This window comes from Hyperolius riggenbachi, chromosome 7 (genome assembly GCF_040937935.1).
Source record: "Hyperolius riggenbachi isolate aHypRig1 chromosome 7, aHypRig1.pri, whole genome shotgun sequence".
In the NCBI taxonomy this organism is placed as follows: Eukaryota; Metazoa; Chordata; class Amphibia; order Anura; family Hyperoliidae; genus Hyperolius; species Hyperolius riggenbachi.
The window spans coordinates 47,189,351-47,209,784 of NC_090652.1; the positions used below are offsets into that span (position 1 = coordinate 47,189,351).

At 43.1% G+C, this 20,434-nt stretch overlaps 1 protein-coding gene across 1 annotated transcript in view; it reads left to right on the forward strand.

Moving 5' to 3' along the window:
* Positions 1-224: 224 nt before the first annotated feature.
* The window catches only part of LOC137524294 (serine protease 27-like), a 53,370-nt gene continuing 33,160 nt past the window's right edge, over positions 225-20,434 (forward strand). The window contains exons 1-2 of the mRNA XM_068244001.1: positions 225-286; positions 6,021-6,050. Of these exons, the coding sequence (XP_068100102.1) occupies positions 247-286; positions 6,021-6,050 (70 nt within the window). The 5' untranslated portion in view covers positions 225-246. The remainder of the gene's footprint in view (positions 287-6,020; positions 6,051-20,434) is intronic.

Genomic DNA, 20,434 nt, shown 5'->3' on the forward strand with positions numbered 1-20,434 from the left:
ACTACAAGAGCCAGCATGCCCTCACCAGCAGAGCAGCTGATGACTGCACAGCCAGGGATGTAGAGGAGTGGAGGAAGATGCCGGTCTTTTGTCTAGGCCTCAGGGTGAGGTTCTGGTGCATATTTATGATAAAGATGAAGACTCTTGTGAGGAACTGGTTGACCTGCATTCTCTGTGGCTCAGTGGTAATAAGAGCAGGAGACAGAATCACTGGAGTGGTCAGAGCACAGTGAGGGAGAGGCACCAATGTACCTGCTGAGTGCTGGCTGCATCCTCCTGCTGCTGGGTGAGTACTGCCTCATTGGTCCTTACTACAGGGGTGGGCATGGGGTGAGGGGTGGGCACCAATGTACCTGCTGAGTGCTGGCTGCATCCTCCTGCTGCTCCTGGGTAAGTACTGCCTCATTGGCCCTTACTACAGGGGTGGGCACCAATGTACCTGCTGAGTGCTGGCTGCATCCTCCTGCTGCTGGGTGAGTACTGCCTCTCTGGCCTTTACTACAGGGGTGGGCATGGGGTGAGGGAGGGGCACTAATGTACCTGCTTGAGGCAGTTATTGTTTTAAAAGTTTACAACGGTATAGTTTGTCATATTAGTTCATTAATACATACAGATTTTACATTTTCAAAGGTATTATCGTTAATATATGTAAAAGGGTGTTTCTGCAGAGGGGGAGTGGTTAGGGTTAAGCACCACCTAGGCGGCAGTTAGTTTTAGGCACCACCAGGGGAGGGTTCTGTGTGAGGGTAGGGTTAGGTTAAGCAGTATTGACGAAAAAAGTAATGACCTTTAATGTTAATGTTATTTCTCGTTTGGGTACTTATCCGTTAGCCGGGCGCATCCGGCAGGTGGCGACAAAACTCCACCAGAGTTACATCTTTCCCTACTATCCATGGCGGCCTGGAGGGGGAATAGTAATTAGCGCCACCTGCCGGATGCGCCCGGCTAACGGATAAGTACCCTCGTTTGTTTTAGCAACAGTAATTATCGTCAAAGCTTGACAACTATGGTTTAGCAAATTTTGCTAATACCTGGCGCCAAATTCGTTAATAAGTCGGGCCCTTTTTTCATAGCGTCCTTTTTTTATGCCTGCTTGTATAGTAGTGTATCTGAGACAAGGGAAATGTATATTATAAATTCTGCATACCTGGGGCTTCCTCTAGCCCCCTTCAGGCTTATCACTCCTTTACCATCCGCCTCCACCTCCTGGATCGTCTGCAATTTGCCCCGGAAAGTCCTGAGCATGTGCAGTCTGACTGCGTGTTCCCACCCACCCATCGCACTCCCATCACTTGGAGCATTCTGCGGCTGTGCAGTAGTACTGTGTATGCACAGAACACTCCTGCCATTGGGAGTGTGATAGAGGTGCGCACAGCTCGGACACGCATGCGCAGTACACTCCAGACGACGGAAGGACATTCTGGACTGAATTGTGGAGGATTCAGGCAGCACAGGAGGATGACAAGAGAGCGCTCAGGCTGGAGGAAGCCCCAGGTATGTATAATTTATTTCATGTTCCCTTTAAAGAAAACCTGTGAGGTTTGCATGGCATAGCTTTAGACCCCGGGTAGTAGCGCTGACCCATTCTGGCCTGGCTATTGCAGAAGAAAGCTGAGTAGGAAGGAGCTAGCATGCATGCGCAAGGCGTCTACATGCGGACTTTCAGGTAGGGATGGTCAGAAGTAAAGATTTTCAATTCTGGTGGAATTCTGCCTTCTGCCAAAGCTGAATTGCGATTCCTCGGAATTCCACAGCAATCTCAATTTGCACTTTCCAAATTCCACTGTATATTTTTTTATTTTTTTATTTTTACCATTCTTATTAGTTTGGTAACTGGAGGGGGTGGAGGGAAGAGAGAGGTTTTGCGGAATCCGTTATATGTTGCAGATGTACACTCTTATGCATACATCTGTGGTACACCTCTGATTGGCCCAAAGGTTGCCTCACATTATATAAAATGATCTGATTTCACAGCAATTTTGCTAAAGGTTTCTTTATAGAAAAAAATTGTGATTGGACAACCCTCTCCCTCCCCCTCTCTTTTGCAAGATATTGTATGTGGTCATATTTTGTAATGTAGAGATCCGAGTAATTTTTCAGAGTTTTCACTTATTTTGTCATAATGGGGGGGGGGGGGGGGGGGGGGGATTTTACACGTGTGACACGTCAGTCAGATTTTTCAAATGTTACAATCAGAAGAATAGGTTGTGCTTCTTGAGTTCTTGCAAATTTTATGAAAATGTATGCAGCTTAAAAATGGACCAATCAAGTCTCACCAAGGTTTAAATTGATTGGTCCATTTTCAAGCTGCCTATATTTGCATAAAAATTTGCATAAACTCAGAAGTATTTGTATCTCATTGATCATCCCATCATTTTTTAGATTTCTGAGGCGTTTCTGCCTCAATGTGAAGTATGGGAAAGTGGAAAACCCCTCTGAAAAACGCTAGATCAGAGCGGTTTTCCAGGCGTTTTTGTTACAGAAGCTGTTCAGTAACAGCTTTACTGTAACAATATGTGTAATCTGCTACACAAAAACGCATCCACAAAACGCTAGACATGTCTAGAAAACCTCTCTAAACATGCCTAGAATCGCTCTGAAATCTGCTTCAAAAACCTCCAGCGTTTTGCAGATCTGCTAGGTGGTTTTGGTATGCATTGGGCCAAACTCTCCAAAAATGCATGAGAAATGCATACAAAAACCAGAGCAGAACCAAAAATGCAGAGAGTAATGCTGCGTACACACTGGCGACTATGGTCGTTTGAAACAGCTCATTAACGATCGTTCAGCCGACAATCGGGGAAAGAACTTTACCCAACGATCATTAACACGAACGACATCGGGAAGATGGAAATATCCAACCTGACGGATCATATCTACCGACAATCGTTACAAAACTATAGTGTGTACAGACATCGGCCGAGAACGATCGTTACAGGGGCCAATGCGCCTGCGTTGAATTCTGCCCAGCTTCAGTACTTCCTTTGTAGCACGGCCGTAAAGATTGTTACATTGCTCATTTCAATTAAACTTTGTTTTCAAGTTAACAATCATATTTGTATCTATTGTAACTCCATGTCAGTGGTTTTTTTTTATTTTATATAAATATGTACGCAACATTTCCTTCTGATCGTTCTTTTCTGTGAGAACTATCGTTAAAATATGTATGATGATCGCTGCATCCCATCGTTGCATACCAATCTTTCCAATATCGTTCATCTGGTAACTATCGTTCTTTGCAAACGATAGTTATCGCAAGTGTGTACGAAGCATAAGGGCCCATTAACACTAGAAGCGCTTTTCTGAGCATTTTTGCGATTAACATTTTTTTTAAAATCGCTCTTTCACTTTCATTAACCACTTCCCAACTGAGGGGTTTTACCCCCTGACCACCAGAGCAATTTTCACCTTTCAGCGCTCCTTCCATTCATTCGTCTATAATTTTATTATTACTTATCGCAATGAAATGAACTATATCTTGTTTTTTTCGCCACCAATTAGGCTTTCTTTAGGTGGGACATTATGCCAAGAATAATTTTATTCTAAATGTGTTTTAATGGGAAAATAGGAAAAAATGTGGGAAAAAATTTATTATTTTTCAGTTTTCAGCCTTTATAGTTTTTAAATAATGCACGCTACTGTAATTAAAACCCATTAAATGTATATGCCTATTTATCCCGGTTATAAAACCGTTTAAATTATGTCCCTATCACAATGTTTGCCGCCAATATTTTAGTTGGAAATAAAGGTGCATTTTTTTCAGTTTTGCGTCCATCCCTAATTACAAGCCCATAGTTTATAAAGTAACAGTGTTATACCCTCTTGACATAAATATTTAAAAAGTTCAGTCCCTAAGGTAACTATTTATGTATTTTTTTTAAATTGTAAATTTTTTATTTTTTATTTTTAATTACAAAAAAAAAAATTGGGGAGTGTGGGAGGTAAGGAGTTAATTTTTTGTGTAAAACAAGTTTATTTGTGTGTAAAAAAATGGTTAGGGTGTAGTTTTACTATTTGGCCACAAGATGGCAACATTACAAATTTGTTTCATGCGACCTGCAAGCGTCCTTCCGGACGCTTGCAGGAAGTAGAAAGAGGCTGGGACTTTGTTATTTTTTCACAATGATCGCGCTGCTCAGCCGAGCGGCAGCAGATCATTGCGGGGCTGAGATCAACGAACGGGAATGGATTTTCCCGTTCGTTGATCTCTGAGCGGGCGGCGGCGTGTTTACTAGCGGCGGGCGGCGTGTTTACGAGCGGGAGCGCGGACAGCGGCGGGAGTGCGCAGAGTACGGATTTCTCCGTCCCTGGGGGTGAAAGGATGGAAAAAGGGGCGGAGAAATCCGTACGCGCGGGGGTAAAGTGGTTAAAATGAATGAATAGGAACAATTAAAAAAAAAAAAAAAAAAAACGCTTAGAAAAGTGCTTCCAGCGTGACTGGGCCCTAAAACTGCTCTGTACAGACAAGTGTTCTCCCAGCGTTAAAGTGAACCTGAAAAGAGAAAGATGTATACGTATATGGAGGCTGACGCATGAATTTCCTTTTAAGCAATACCAATTGCTTTGCTCCCCTGCTGATCCTCTGCCTCCAAAACTTTCTGCTATAAGGCCTAGTGCACACCAGAGCGGTTCTGCTGCGGTTTGCGATCCGCTTGCGGGTGCGGATCCGCTAGGGTAATGTATTTCAATAGGCTGGTGCACACCAGAGCGGGAGGCGGTTTGCAGAAACGCATACTCCCGGGCTGCTGCAGATTTTGGATTGCGGCTGCGTTTCTGCCTCAATGTTAAGTATAGGAAAACCGCAAACCGATCTGAAAAACGGCATTTCAGAGCGGTTTGCCAGGCGTTTTTGTTACAGTAGCTGTTCAGTAACAGCTTTACTGTAGCAATACATGAAATCTACTACACCAAAACCGCTACACAAAACCGCAAAACGCTAGCTGAAACGCTACAGAAAAAGAAAAAGCGTTTCAAAATCTGCTAGCATTTTGCGGATCTGCTAGCGGGTTTTGGTGTGCACCAGGCCATAATGTTGAACAGTCCTGCAGATCAGATGTTTCTGACAAGTGTCTAATAAGATTAGCTACATGCTTGTTTCTGGTGTGTAAATCGGACAACACTGCAGCCATAGGGATAAGCAGTTGCCAGGCAAACCACTATTGTTTAAGGGCCCGTTTCCACTAGTGCGGCGCGAATCGCCGGGATTCCACCGCTGACGAAATCGCATGCGGATGCGATTCCGCGTGCGTTTTTGCCACGATTTCGCATAGGCAGAGTATATGCGAATTTAACCATGTCACTGGCTGGTTCAATGTACATTACTTTTCATGCGAAATCGGGGTAAAAAACGCATGTGCGTTTTCCCTATTAAATACATAGCCTGCGAATCGCCTGCATTCCTCACGCAGGCGAATTCTGCAGGCTCTACCGTGCAGAAAAACGCAGGAAAAAACTGACAAGTGGAAACAGGGCCATCCACTTGTATTGGTTATGCGAATCCGCATGCAGAGAACGCATGCGGATTCGCTCTAGTGGAAACGGGCCCTAAAAGGAATTAAATGACATATATAATTCTCAGTTCAGTAAAATTTAAAATACGGTATGTGCAAACATGGGCGATAAAAGAAATACAATTTTGGTACTTATCCGTTAGCCGGGCGCATCCGGCAGGTGGCGACAAAACTCCACCAGAGTTACATCTTTCCCTACTATCCATGTCGGCCTGGAGGGGGAATAGTAATTAGCGCCACCTGCCGGATGCGCCCGGCTAACGGATAAGTACCACAATTTTTTTTCCAGAGTAAAACTGACCATAAATTACTTTTTTCTCCTAAGTTGCTGTCACTGAGGCCCAGTGCATACCAAAAACCTCTAGCAGATCCTCAAAATGCTAGAGATTTTTGGAGCAAATTTCAGAGCGATTCCTGGCATGTTTAGAGACGTTTTTCTAAACTGGAGGAAATCAGACTCGTATATCTGCATTCTGGTTTTCTAATTTGTTCCTCTTCTTCTGTTTTCAGGAAGATCTGACACCGCCAACTCTGCAGCACGTAAGTTTGATGGGGGATTGTATTGTTGTAAGCATTTCTCTAGGCTTTCAATTCTTCATTTTATTTTTAACTGCTCTTTTCTTGGAGGAATGGCCCTCAAAGTAATAGTCTTAGGCCTCTTTCACAGTAGGACGTTGCGGTTTGATGCGACGTCAAAGGTGCAACGCAAATTACAACGCAACGCCCCAAAAAATTTGAAACGCAGCTTAATGTCCCGTTATCTTCGCATACAGTAGAACATACAGGCAATGAAAAGTATGCTTCCAAGTCAATACTGAGCACGTGCAAACAGTCCAACGCAGCTAATAACGTGTCTAACGCACATCATGCAGCACTTTCTAATAACGCTACACGTTACACACAAACGCAACGTGTGCACTGTGAATGTCACACAGACTTACTATTGCTGTGCGACTTTTTGGGGGCATAGCGGTGTAATTTAGATTGCGACTTTACCGTTGCAACTATCCGCAACGTCCTACTGTGAAAGAGGCCTAAAGGTGGGTAAACACAGTCTTTATTGCCCAGTTTTACCCCTTCTATGTAGTATGAGTGTTTACCTACATAATCTGTATTCGTGGTATTCAAAATCTGTTGGCCCTCATACGAAAATTGACAATTGTCCAATCCAAAATTGCAGGTGTGTACCCAGCTTAATACTGAATGCATTTCTTGAAAAATAAAATGGTAAAGAGACTGGGGTGTTGTAATGGGATGACTGCATTGGTCGCCACCAGATCAACCAACAGATAGATCCCACTCTCATTGAATCTGGTCACAGAGGGATCTATTGGCTGCCCATACACTGCACACAGATTGTGAATCGATTTCAGCCTGAAATCGATTCACAACCTGTAGAGTATATATTTTATCTATTGCAACCCCATGTTTGTGTTTTTTGTTTTGTTTTTATACACATATCTATATATCTATATATATCTATATATATATCTATATATATCTATATATATATATATATATATATATATATATATATATATATATATATATATATATATATATATATATATATATATATATATATATATATATATATATTATATCGTTCCAATATTGTTCGTCTGGTAATTATAGTTCCTTGTAAACGATCGTTATTGCAAGTGTGTACGTAGCATAAGTCCTTATTTTGTCATTCTGACTGATTTACCTGTATGACGTATTTTGTGCTCTATTTGCACCTGTTGCCCCCCCACCCCTCCTTGTCTGTTTGCTATGACCTAGGTTCTCAACGTGTGGTACGCGTACCCCAGGGAGTACTTCTGATGGTTCCAGAGGGTACTCGGGCTTGATATACTTAATAAGAATAACAAATTTTGAGTTTTACAGAATAAATATTATTTGAACACCACCAAATTAGTGTTTTAGCTATTAAAAGCAATAGTAAATGCTTGGAAATTGTTTAGAACCAAATATATGTGCTACGATTAAATATATATTTTTCTAGGGGTAAATGTGATAATGTTTACTATGCTACTGGGTACTTGGTGAGAACAGGGTTTTAAAAGTATAAAAGTAAGTCTGTGCAGGCGCTCAACATAAACAACAGATAGCCCAGAGTCTCAAACAGTCTTTGTTAGCAAAATGGGAAATGACATTCAAAGTTCACCAGGTATAATCTTCAATTGTGACAGCACCAATGTAGCTTGACGTGCAGCGATCAACCCTGGAGTGCACAGGGTGTAACATCAAATAGGATAGCAGGATCCGCACCGTCTAAAATCCAAATTTATTAGAACATTTTAAAATCCATAACAGGCAGTACTGAGTGTGAGCCGGGTCACCATGACGCACGGCGTTTCAGAATCTAGCTCTTTCCTCAGATTTTAGACGGTGCGGATCCTGCTATCCTATTCAAAGTTCACCAAGCACAATTCCACCAGGTACTCTCACCAGATCCGGTGGCTGACTGAATGACAGATCAGCTAAAACAGCATATACATAACATCCAGGGACTCTCCACGGCTGTTGGCATCTGTAACTACGGTGACCAGACGTCCCGGATTCGGGGTCCGCTGTCCCAGGCAGCATGAGGTCCCGGGAAACGTCCCGCTTTTAGCTGCGGGACGTCCCGGCCTCGGGACTCTGGCCACTGTATCTTCATGAACTGGCAGCGGCGTCTATAGACATTACATTGGTACCTATGCGAATTCACGGCAAAAATCGTATGGGGAAATCGCATGCGATTTCCCTATTAAATACATTGCATGCGATTCACATGCATTCCACTCGCAGGCGAATTCTGCGGCTCTTTTGTGCGTTTTTTTTCTCCGCTGAAAAAAATGTACCTCAACAACGCTACAGTGGAAACAGGCCCATCCACTTGCATTACATGTGCGAATCCGCATGCGTTGGACGCATGCGGATTCGCGATAGTGGAAACGAGCCCTTAATGGTCATAGTTGGCTGTGTTTGCTGCTTTGGGGTTACGGTATACTATTAAATAGCATCACACAGTTTCTGCACACCCATGATGCGAATCCGTGTTTGACCACATCATGGCATAAACACAGCTTTCTTATGCCTCGCTGTTGCATCATTATTTTAGCTCCGCCCATACAATGTCGTTGCCACGCCCTTTTTTCGGCGCAGCGCGCAGCCCCCCCATTTTTTGGCGCTGCACGATTTTGACCTCCTTATCCAACTGCGGTGCAAGCTCCTTAAAGTGTAGCTTTAGCTTCCAGTGTTCCCCCAATAGGCCTCCCTGAAATCTGATCTGCTCAGGATGGGCAGTCCTTTTCCCAGGATCAGGAGGAATAGACAGAGCAGCTGATGCAGGTGTTGCTGATTAGTCCACCAGTGTTCCTTCCAGGAACTATGGAACTTTTCACCAGCCTAGCAGGGCAGCAGGCAGGCGGGGAGCTGTGTGTCACAGCAGGCAGGGAGCTGTGTGTGACACATGGCTGCCCGCATGCCTGCTGCCCTGCTAGAAGGCTGGTGAAAAGTTCCATAGTTCCTGGAAGGAACACTGGTGGACTAATCAGCAACACCTGCATCAGCTGCTCTGTCTATTCCTGGGAAGAGGACTGCCCATCCTGAGCAGATCAGATTTCAGGGAGGCCTATTGGGGGAACACTGGAAGCTAAAACTACAGTTTTTTTTAAAGGGAACCAGAGACGTTGGGGGAAAGGTTTTATACATACCTGGGGCTTCCTCCAGCCCCATAAGCCTGTATCGCTCCCACGCCGCTGTCCTCCGTTGCCTGGATCCGCCGGTACCGGGTCCCGTCATTTCCGTGAGTCAGCCGGCGGACGCAGCCAATTGTCCGCATCACAGGGGCTCCCTCCATATACCTGCGTGTGCGGCTGCATACTGCGCAGTCGCATGCGTAAGGGTATGGAGGGAGCCCCTGTGCATGCAGACTATTAGTCGCATCCGCCGGAAGTGACGGAGCCCGGTACCGGCGATACAGGAAGCGGAGGATTGTGGCGTGGTAGCGACCCGTGCTTATGGGGCTGGAGGAAGCCCCAAGTATGTATAAAACCTTTTCCTATTTTTCCCTATCCTTCCTCTCTGGTTCCCTTTAAGGAGCTTGCACCAAAGTTGGATAAGGAGGTACAAATCAAATGTGTATGTTGCTGATCAGCTCAGGGGGATCAGCGTTACCATTTGGAGAGCGGTTAACCTTTTTTCCATTATTGCTGGTGGAGGGAACACAGAGTTGATCGCCTGGCACGAGGTTGGATTTTAGTGCTGCCACTATTGTTTGATCTAGCAGTATCATGCTATGTCCGCACATTCTGCTTAAGTTACAGATGCCAACAGCCGTGGAAAGTCCCTGGATGTTATGTATATGCTGTTTTAGCTGATCTGTCATTCAGTCAGCCACCGGATCTGGTGAGAGTACCTGGTGGAATTGTGCTTTGTGAACTTTGAATGTCATTTCCCATTTTGCTAACAAAGACTTTTTGAGACTCTGGAATAGCTGTTGTTTATGTTGAGCGCCTGCACAGACTTAAAGGAATACTGTAGGGGGGTCAGGGGAAAATGAGTTGAACTTACCCGGGGCATCTAATGGTCCCCTGCAGACATCCTGTGCCCGTGCAGCCAGTCACCGATGCTCTGCCCCACCTCCGGTTCACTTCTGGAATTTCAGACTTTAAAGTCTGAAAACCACTGCGCCTGCGTTGCCTTGTCCTCGTTTCCCCTGAGCGCACGTCGCAGACACAGACCATACTGGGCCTGCGCAGTACGCTCCTGGTGCCATCAGCGGGAGTGAGGACACGGCAATGCAGGCGCAGTGGTTTTCAGACTTTAAAGTCTGAAATTCCAGAAGTGAACCAGAGGTGGGGCCGGAGCATTGGGGAGTGGCTGCACGGGCACAGGATGTCTGCGGGGGACCATTGGAAGCCCCGGGTAACTTCAACTCATTTTCCCCTGATCTCTCTTCCCCCCCCCCCCCCCCTCCCCCCCGTACACTGTCCCTTTAAGGCTCATACACACAACAGACTATAGTCTTTGGAAAGTGAAAGATCACAGACCAATCTTACCACCGTTCATGTAGTATGAGAGCCATACTCTACACAGTCTTTTCTATGGAGCTGAACTCCACACCAGAAAAAAAAATCTTTGAAAGATGCTGCACACACAGATGCTGTACAGACACAAAAGATCAGTATCTGCAAAAGATCTGTTCCTGCCAAAACTCCATTCCTGCAAATTGCAATGATAGTCTATGAGATCTGCAGATCATCATACACACATGATTTAACTGACATTCATCTGCAGATCAAGCAATCATCCGCAGATCTGAAAATCCATCCTGGTGGATCTGATCTGCAGATGAATGTCAGTTAAATTATGTGTGTGTGATGATCTGCAGATCTCATAGACTATCATTGCAATTTGCAGGAATTAATTTTTGGCAGGAACAGATCTTTTGCAGATACCGATCTTTTGTGTCTGTACAGCATCTGTGTGTGCAGCATCTTGCAAAGATTTCTTTCTGATGGGGAGTTCAGCTCCATAGAATAGACTGTGAAGGTATGGCTCTCATACTACATGAAGGGTGGTAAGATTGGTCTGTGATCTTTCATTTTCCAAAGACTATGGTCTGATGTGTGTATGCACCTTTACTTTTATATTTCTAGGTAGGCATTTCCCATCCCACTGTGTGGCGATCCATTTAGCTCTCGCTGTGACATTATGTATTTTTTACTCTTTATTTATCTGTGATTTTTTTTTTTTTTTTTTTTTTTTTTTTTTTTTTTTTTTTTTTTGCTTGTTGGGAGGAGCGCCCGTAACCACAGTTGTTATAACAGGGTTTTAAAAGTGTTACATACCAATAAAATGTTGAGAAACACTGTTCTGACACAAAATGGTATGTTCTTCTGAGTCTGTCATCTGATTATTATGTTACTTGGTAAAATCTGATTGTTATTATGTTACTTTGTGAAATATATGATTCTTTTCTTACAAAATAACTTTTTTTTTTTTTACTACTTTTTATAAGCACTGTAACGCGATCGTTTCAGAATCGTGGCAAAATGCTGCAGGTAACACATTTTGCGATTGATGCTAATCATCAGTGGCAGTGAAATCACTGCCATAGGGTTAGAATAGCACTAGCGCTTTAAAAAGGGCTAGTGCTTCGGCGATTAGTGGGAATCGCCATAGTGAGAACGGGCCCTAAGGGATGGTGCACACAAGAAGAGCTTTTCTGAGCTCTTGCTAATGTTATCCTGTGTTCCTTCTCCTAAAAAGGACTTAAGATATTCCACAGTTTAATTTTTAAATCTACTTTTTAGGTTTTAACTTTTTTTTTATTTTTTTTTTTTTTTTTTTTTTTTTTTTTTATTGTTTTTGCTTGATGACCCATTCATTGAAGTATGCCAGAGCTAAAATCTCTATGACCCTTTTTTTTTTTTTTTTCTTTCCTGCTCTCGCAAGCCATTTTCTGCTAGGAAAGTGTTGTATAGTTGGAATTTCTTATCAGGGAGGGTCACATTGTAGTTACTTCCTGTCTAAATCAGAACTGAGTCAGTCACTTGCATACCTGATATTTCCGAAATTCCGATTGGAAATTGCATTTCCGCATCGGAATGCGGAAATCGGTAATGCAAATGCATTAGGCGGATTTCCGGCGGAAATCGCGGAAATTCCGCCCGACTTTAACCACTTAACAACCTCTGCCACGCTTATCTACGCCACTTTAAACTTCACCTGAGTCACAGGGGCGTAGATAGGCAACTCCTGTTTATTTTGCTGCTGTGCGCGATCGCGTGCACGCGGATGTGCATATGCGTCGGGCACCCGCTGGTCCGTGATTGGCTGATGTGAACATGTGTTCACAAAGCCAATGACAGTGCTCATTCATGCAGAATGTGTGTAAACATTGCATCAGTCACTATGCTGTTACAGTTACTGAGATCACTCGTGAGAGGATCTCAGATAACTAACACAGCATTAGTGACTGATCAGCATCAGTGAGGTTTTTTTTTAAATAAATTATACCCCCATTAAGCCCATTAACCCTTGCCTCCCTTAAATGTGAAAATTGCTGTGGTTTTTAGGTGAAAAACCCTGTGGTAGAGAAGTGGTTAACATCGATTTTTCTCAAAAACTATAAGGTGCATCTTGTTCAGGAGATTCTGTTTAACAAACCCTGAAAATTTGGTGTTTCTAGGACTTACGGGGGCTTTGCTATTAACCGCTAAAGTCGGCGGATTTTTACTGTAATGTAAAATGCAGAAAATCTGCATCTGCCTATTTTCTGCATTTACATTACAGTAAAAATCCGCCGACTTTAGCGGTTAATAGCAAAGCCCCCGTAAGTCCTAGAAACACCAAATTTTCAGGGTTTGTTAAACAGAATCTCCTGAACAAGAAGATGCAAAAAAAAAAAGTTTTCAAAAAGACCTTATAGTTTTTGAGAAAATCAATGTTAAAGTCCGGCGGAAATTCCGCGATTTCCGGCGGAAATTCCGTATCGGAATGCGGAATTTGGTAGCGGAATCGGTATTTGACAATGACGGAATGTGGATTTACCGCAGAATCGGAAATTGCCATTTCCGACCATCCCTACACAGCATAGCTATTTGTGTGCTAGTTGGCATTGTACATACACATGTCTATCTCATCATGTCACATGTAACCTCGGCTATCCTTTTAAAAAGCTCTTGCGGTGTGCACCAGCCCTTAGCTGCATTGTCTGCCCTGGTTGTGTGGCACAGAGCTGAAGTGCTCTGTTGGTCTGTGGTGGTGGTTGCCAGTGTTTGTTTTGCTGTATTTGAAGCGTGCCTTCCCCCCCACATGTATTGTGCAATGTGCGGTGTCACGCTACGAGTTTATATGCAGTGTGTGTGACAGCTCTCCTCACAAGACAGGTTCCATTGGGGGTGATGTCATAGACAGACAGAATTAATGTCTCTCCCATCATCTGGGAGCACCGAACACAATGGCCTCAAGAAAGGTTCAACCTATGACAGGTAACAAACACACTGACGTACGTGGCCGAGGGCTGACAGTGATCTATGACTCATCCTTTCCATACCTTATGTCTCTTCTGTGCCAAAAAACTGTGTGTGTGTGTTTGATCATTGCACAGGTTTTAGGGCTGGAACCCACTAGAACGATTTTATTTTTTACTTTTTGTGATTTAAAATGCTAGCGATTTCCCTAAACGCTCAGCTAATGTTAATGGATGGACCAAAATTCCACTGAAGCAATTGCGATTTATCAAAATTGCAAACGCAGGACATGCAGCATTTTTTAACGTTTAGCGTTAATGTTTCTGCCATGTAAAGTATATAAACACTGGCGTAATCGCTCGTCAAAACCTACATAGAGCGATTTTGCTAGCACTTTTACTTTACTGCACAATGTAAATAAGTCAAAATTGAAAGGACCAATCAGAATTAAAAACGCTAATTGCTACACAATCGCTGGCAAAAAGCCGACACTTTAAAAACGCTACCAAAATCGTTTTTGTGATTTTGTGAGGGTGTTTTTTAAAAACTCTGTGCAAAGCGCTTTGCGATTTCCCTATTCCTTCCATTGAGGCAAATCGCCTCAAAAATGGTACAGGCAGCGCTTTGTTGAGCGGATCGGAATCGAACCGCTCATATGTGAACACTCTCATAGGGAATCATTGCACAAGCGCTTTTAGGGCAATTTTGAAAATCGCCGGCGCTTAAAAAAACAAACAAAAGCGCCCTTAGTGTGAACAAGCCCTTAATGTTCATCAAAGTTACAGCATGGAGGGTGGGATGTGTTCAATGTTTACTGGCTGATGTTATCTGTCGGTAACCAGCTTCGAATGCCATCTCCTGTGGATATCCCCATGATTGACAAAAGCAGGGAGCCAATAGGAGCAGCCTATCTCTCCTCCTACTCCCTGAGATTGGATGCGATGCCTTCTCTGGAGGGTCAATATTTTCTACCTTCCAGGCAGCGAGCAGAGAAAGAAGGAACAAAACATGTTTCCCCTGCCTCCCTTCATACGTTTAACCCTATAAGGTTCCTGTTTGGAGATGCGGAGGAGCTAGAGGGGAGAGTCGCCTAAGCATGACGTGTGTAATGTCTCTTGGAAGTTCATCCAAGCTGTGGCAATAAAATAGTAAAATGTTAAGGAAGACTAATGGACAGATTCAGAGCAAGCAGAGATTGTATTATAACAAACGTGTACATCTAAATGGATGTTGGGATGCCTCTTACTATTCACTGCACGGAACAGCTTGAAACAAAACCGACAACTCCGCATTGTTACCAAACAAGTTTTCGTGGATTGAAGCATAGTAGTTCAGTAAATTACTAAACTTCTATCGCACCTGTGACAATCTTGATGACTTAACATCTTTGATACTTTTCAGTCAGGATTCAGGAAAAGGCACAGCACTGAAACGGCATTAGTCCGAGTAATGAATGATCTACTTACTGCAAGGGACAAGGGTGATTGCTCAATTTTGATTCTTCTTGACTTGTCTGCAGCATTTGATACTGTGGATCATGAAATACTAATCCAGCGACTGAAGAAGTACTGTGGCCTAAGGGGTACTGTTCTTAGCTGGTTTCAGACCTTCCTATCTGGCAGGACACAGCAAGTATGTCTGGGCACACACTACTCTAATCCAGTGCCACTTCCCTATGGAGTTCCACAGGGTTCTGTACTATCACCATTACTCTTTGCAGTCTACATGCTCCCACTGGGCAAAATAATCCAGAACTATGGTCTAGGATACCATTGTTATGCAGATGACACACAACAGTATCTGTCCTTCAAGCCTGGCACCCAAGACCCATCAGCATCCATAAATGCGTGTCTAGTGGATTTACAAAATTGGATGAACACCAGCTGGCTGAGGCTGAACTCTGACAAAACAGAGGTGCTGGTGGTAGGTGGTCCACACATGATGGATAAAGTTCAAAACGCTCACCACCTCAAACTAGCAATTGGGGGAGATACTGTACAGTATAAAGACTCTGTGCGAAACCTTGGGGTGATCCTGGATGGAAATCTAAAACAGCAGATATCAGCTGTCGTCAAGTCTTCCTTCTTCCATCTAAGAAATATAGCGAAAATCAAACACCTTATCCCAGCTGAAGACCTACCTGCCCTGGTTCATGCATTTGTATCCTCCCGCCTAGACTACTGCAACGCCCTGTTCATCGGATCTAGAGAAAAGGTTCTGCGCCCCTTACAGCTAGTACAGAATGCTGCAGCCAGACTCCTAGCCAATGCCCACTGCAGCTCACACATCACCCCAGTACTGCAAACTCTTCACTGGTTGCCAGTAAAATGGAGAATCAATTTTAAGATCTGCCTGCTGACATTCAAGGCTCTACACCACATGGGACCCAAATACATAGCGGATCTATTGGAACTTTATGCCCCTCCACGCACTCTCCGCTCTGCCAACAAGATGAAGCTGATTATTCCCAGGATACACTTAACATTTGGTGCTCGGGCCTTTTCCTACGCAGCCCCTACTCTATGGAACTCACTTCCACAATCAGTACGAGAGGCTCCCTCTCTGGACAGCTTTAAAAAAAGGCTAAAAACTCCTCTTTTCCCTAGCCTTCGAGACTGCATAATGCAGGGTCACAGCGCTTTGAGTCCCCAGGGAGAAAAGCGCTATATAAATATTATTGTTATTGTTAATGAAAAAAATATATAATACCGAATGCAGTGTTTAACGACTTAGGTTTTTAGGTTTTCTTATTGAACAGCCTTTAATGAATTGAAGACCTAGTATGAGAAGATCAATCAAGTGACAGATCTCTCTCTGATTGAATCTGATTACAGCACGGCCTTGTGACCAGTGGCGTAGCTAGAGATTATGGAGCCCCATAGCAAAACTTTCATGGGAGTGTCACCATAAAGATGAAATTTCAACAGCAACTGGTCTGAGTGTATTAAGTGTTAAAGATGCTAATCCTGCATTCAAAACTTTCAAAACTTTTTCTGCTGTTTATAGTTTGGAGTTATCACCTACTTTAGGAGCACTGGCCCTTTAGTAGCCAGTGCCAAACAGTTGCATGCTGGGGGTCTTTTTATCTATAATATGTTCCTCCTCTTCTATTTATTTCCCTGTCTAGCTGCTTATCTCAAACATGATCCCCTGCTCACTTGTGTTTACAAGGAAGGCTGAGATGACTCAGCAATTGGAGGAGAAAAGAAAAAAGTAAAGGGCAGAAATGACATCCGGATTTAGCCTAAACTGTGGGCAAAAGACATGGTTCCCACCAGAAACAGAATTCTCTTCATCTACATGTATACAATTGTGTGTGTGTGCTGCAATCACTCAAACGCCTTGACCGATTTGAATGAAACTTGGTATACAGATCCCTTACTAGCTGGGATGATATGTTCTGGGGGTCTCATGCCCCCCCCCCCCCCCCCCCTGCACACCTGGGCAGAGCTACAAACAGCAAATCAGATTTCACCCATTCATGTCAATGGACAAAAATGTAAAAGGCTGCCATTCTCACAGTAATCAAGCCAGAGTCTCCACAATTGCCACAGTTGGTCACTTGGTGACCAAGGTTACAAATCCAGGAAAAGTGGGTGGAGCATAAAACAGCCAATCAAATTTGAGCTATTCATTTTAAATGGGAAAATGTAAACTGCAGCCATTCTCAGACTGTTAATCGCAGGGTTCTTAAACTTGGCACACTTGGTCACTGGGTGAATGAGATTAATATCCAGGAAAGTGGGTGGAACCTACAACAGCCAATCAAAATCCACGCATCGATTTTCAAGGGGAATATTTAAACTGCTGTCATTCTTACACTATGGCAGAGGCTTCAAACTTTCTACAGTCAGTCATTGGGTGACTGGGGTCCAAATTCACTAAAGGGGCGGGGCCACAAACAGCCAGTCAGATTTCCTTGCTGGATAAAATACTTCCATTCACACTTTTGATGCCAGGAACTGAAAGCTCACAAACTTGGTCATTGAGTGACTGTGTGTCAAGGTTACAAAAAAGTGGGTGGAGCCAAAAACAAATTTTCACTGATCAAATATATACTGCAGCCATTCTTGCACTGTTAATGACAGGGTTCTCAAACTTGCACAGTTGGTGACTGGGATTAATATTCAGGAAAATGGGTGGAGCCTACAACAGCCAATCAAAATTCACCTGTTGATTTTCAAGGGGAATTTTGACATTGCTACCATTCTTACACTGTTAATGACAGAGGCCTCAAACCTGATACAGTCAGTCATTGACTGAGGTCCAACTTCACTAAAGGGGGTGGCGCCACAACCAATCAGATTTGTTTAATTTCAAGGGGAATATACAAATTGATACCAAGGACCCCAAAGCTCATAAACTTGGTAACTAAGTGACTTTATGTATGTCAAGATTAGAAAAATTGGGCGATGCCAACAACTACATTTTTTACATGAGAAAATATAAACTGCAACTGTTTTTACACTGTTAATGGTACGGTTCCCAAACTTGACACAGTGGGTGACTGGGATTAATATTCAGGAAAGTGGGTGGAACCTACAACAGCCAATCAAAATTCACCTATTGATTTTCAAGGGGAATATTTACATTGCTACCATTCTTACACTCTTCATGGCAGTGGCCTCAAATCTGGTACAGTCAGTCACTGGAAGACTGGGGTTTAAATTCTGAAAAGGGGGCGGGCTACAAACAGCCAATCAGATTTGTTTAATTTCAATGGAAAATGCAACTTGATGCCAAGGACCCCAAAGCTCTTAAACTTGGTCATTGAGTGACTGTATGTCAAGGTTAGAAACAGTGGGCAGAGCCAAAAACAACTAACTTTTTACTTGGGAAAATATAAACTTGCAGCCAATTTTACACTGTTAATGGCAGGGTTCTCAAACTTGACACAGTTGGTGACTGGGATTAATATTCAGAAAAGTAGCTGGAGCCTACAACAGCCAATCAAAATTCGCGTATTGATTATCAAGGAAAATATTAAAACTGCTGCCATTCTTCACGGTTAATGGCAGAGGCTTCAAACCTGCCATTAAGTGACTGGGGTTCAAATTCACTAAAGGGGCAGAGCCGCAAACAGCCAATCAGATTTCTTTGCTGGATAAACTGCTTCCATTCACACAATTTTGATGCCAGGAACCTGAAAGCTAACAAACTTGGTCATTGAGTGACTGTGTGTCCAGGTTACAAAAAGTGGTCAGAGCCAAAAACAAATTTCACTGGGAAAATATAACTGCAGCCCTTCTTCACTGTTGATGGCATTGTTCTCAAACTTTGCACAGTTGGTTACTGGGTGAATGGGATTAATCAGGAAAAGTGGGTTGAGCCTAAAAAAGCCAGTCAATACTTAGTCACCTGTTGATTTTCAAGGGGAATATTAAAATTTCTGCCATTCTTGCACTGTTAATGGCACAAGCCTCAAACCTGGTAAAGTTGGTCATTGGGTCACTGGAGTTCAAATTCAGAAAAGGGGAGGGAGCCACAAACAGCCAAATTTCACTGGGGGAATATAAACTGCAGGCCTTCTTACGCTGTTAAAGGCAGTCACTGGGTGACTGAGATTACTATTCAGGGAAGTGGGTGGAGCCTAAAAAAGCCAGTCAATATTCACCTGTTGATTTTCAAGGGAATATTAAAATTGCTGCCATTTTTACACTGTTACTAGCAGATGCCTGAAGCCTGCTACAGTTGGTTATTGGGTGACTGGGGTTCAAATGCTGGAGAGGGGCGGAGTCACAAACTGACAATCTGATTTAGTTTAATTTCTATGGGAATATACAAATTATTGATGGCAAAGCTCAAACTTGGTCATTGAGTGTTTGTGTTAGGGTTAGAAAAAGTGGGAGGAGCTGACACAGCCAAATACATACCCGGGCAATGCCGGGTCATCAGCTAGTAACATATTATAGGATACTTTTTTTATTTTATTTCCATAACAAAAAGTGGGCGGAGTCAAATACAAATATCAGTGGGAAAATGTAAACTGCGGCCATTCTTACACTGTTAATGGTAGGGTTCTCAAAGTTTGCATAGTTGGTCACTGGGTGAACGGGGTTAATATTCAGAACAGTGCGTGGAGCCTACAAAAGCCAATCAAAATTCACCTATTGATTTTCAAGTGGAATATTTAATTGCTGCCATTTTTGCACTGTTAATGGCACAAGCCTCAAACCTGGTACAGTTGGTCATTGGGAGACTGGCATTTCAATTCATAAAAAGGTGGTGGAGCCACACAGTCAATCAGATTTGTTTCATTTCAATGCAAATAATTGATGCTAAAGACCACAAAGGTCACAAACTTGTCCATTGAGCAATTGTGTGTTAGGGTTAGAAAAAGTGGGCAGAGCCAACACCAGCCAAATACATACCCGGGCAATGCTGTGCCATCAGATCGATAGATGGAGATATACATTTTAAGGGTGATAAGTAACAGTTCTTGGCAAATGAATGGGAGGAGCATAATGTGAACATTTCTCTGGTTTTTAAGGAGAAAAAAATTGTGGTTGGGAAGTGGTTAAAATCCAAATTGTAATCAATATTCAGAGCAAACAAGCTTGTTCCTGTAAGTGACCACAAGAGGGCAGTGTTCTCCAAGCTAAAATCAGTGGTGTGCACAAATTTGGATCATGTTAACAGATTTCCTTTGACAGGTTTTGAGCCGCCCATCTTCGGAAGCACTCAGACAGGAGTGCTTCTGAAGCTTTCTGAGGATCCTCAAAAGCCTATTTGACCAACTGGTTAAATAGCTTCAATAAGGCCGATTGTCATGATGAGCATACATTTCTCATAATCGCAACTTTGCTTCATAATTCGCAATAACCATGCAAAATTATGGGAAAAATCATGATTTTGTTTGTAAACCTAATCAGGAACTGTAATTTTGTGCTGACTTTAATGCTTACTAGCAAATCCCTCATACATGCTATTATCACTAAAATTGAAATGTAAGTTAAC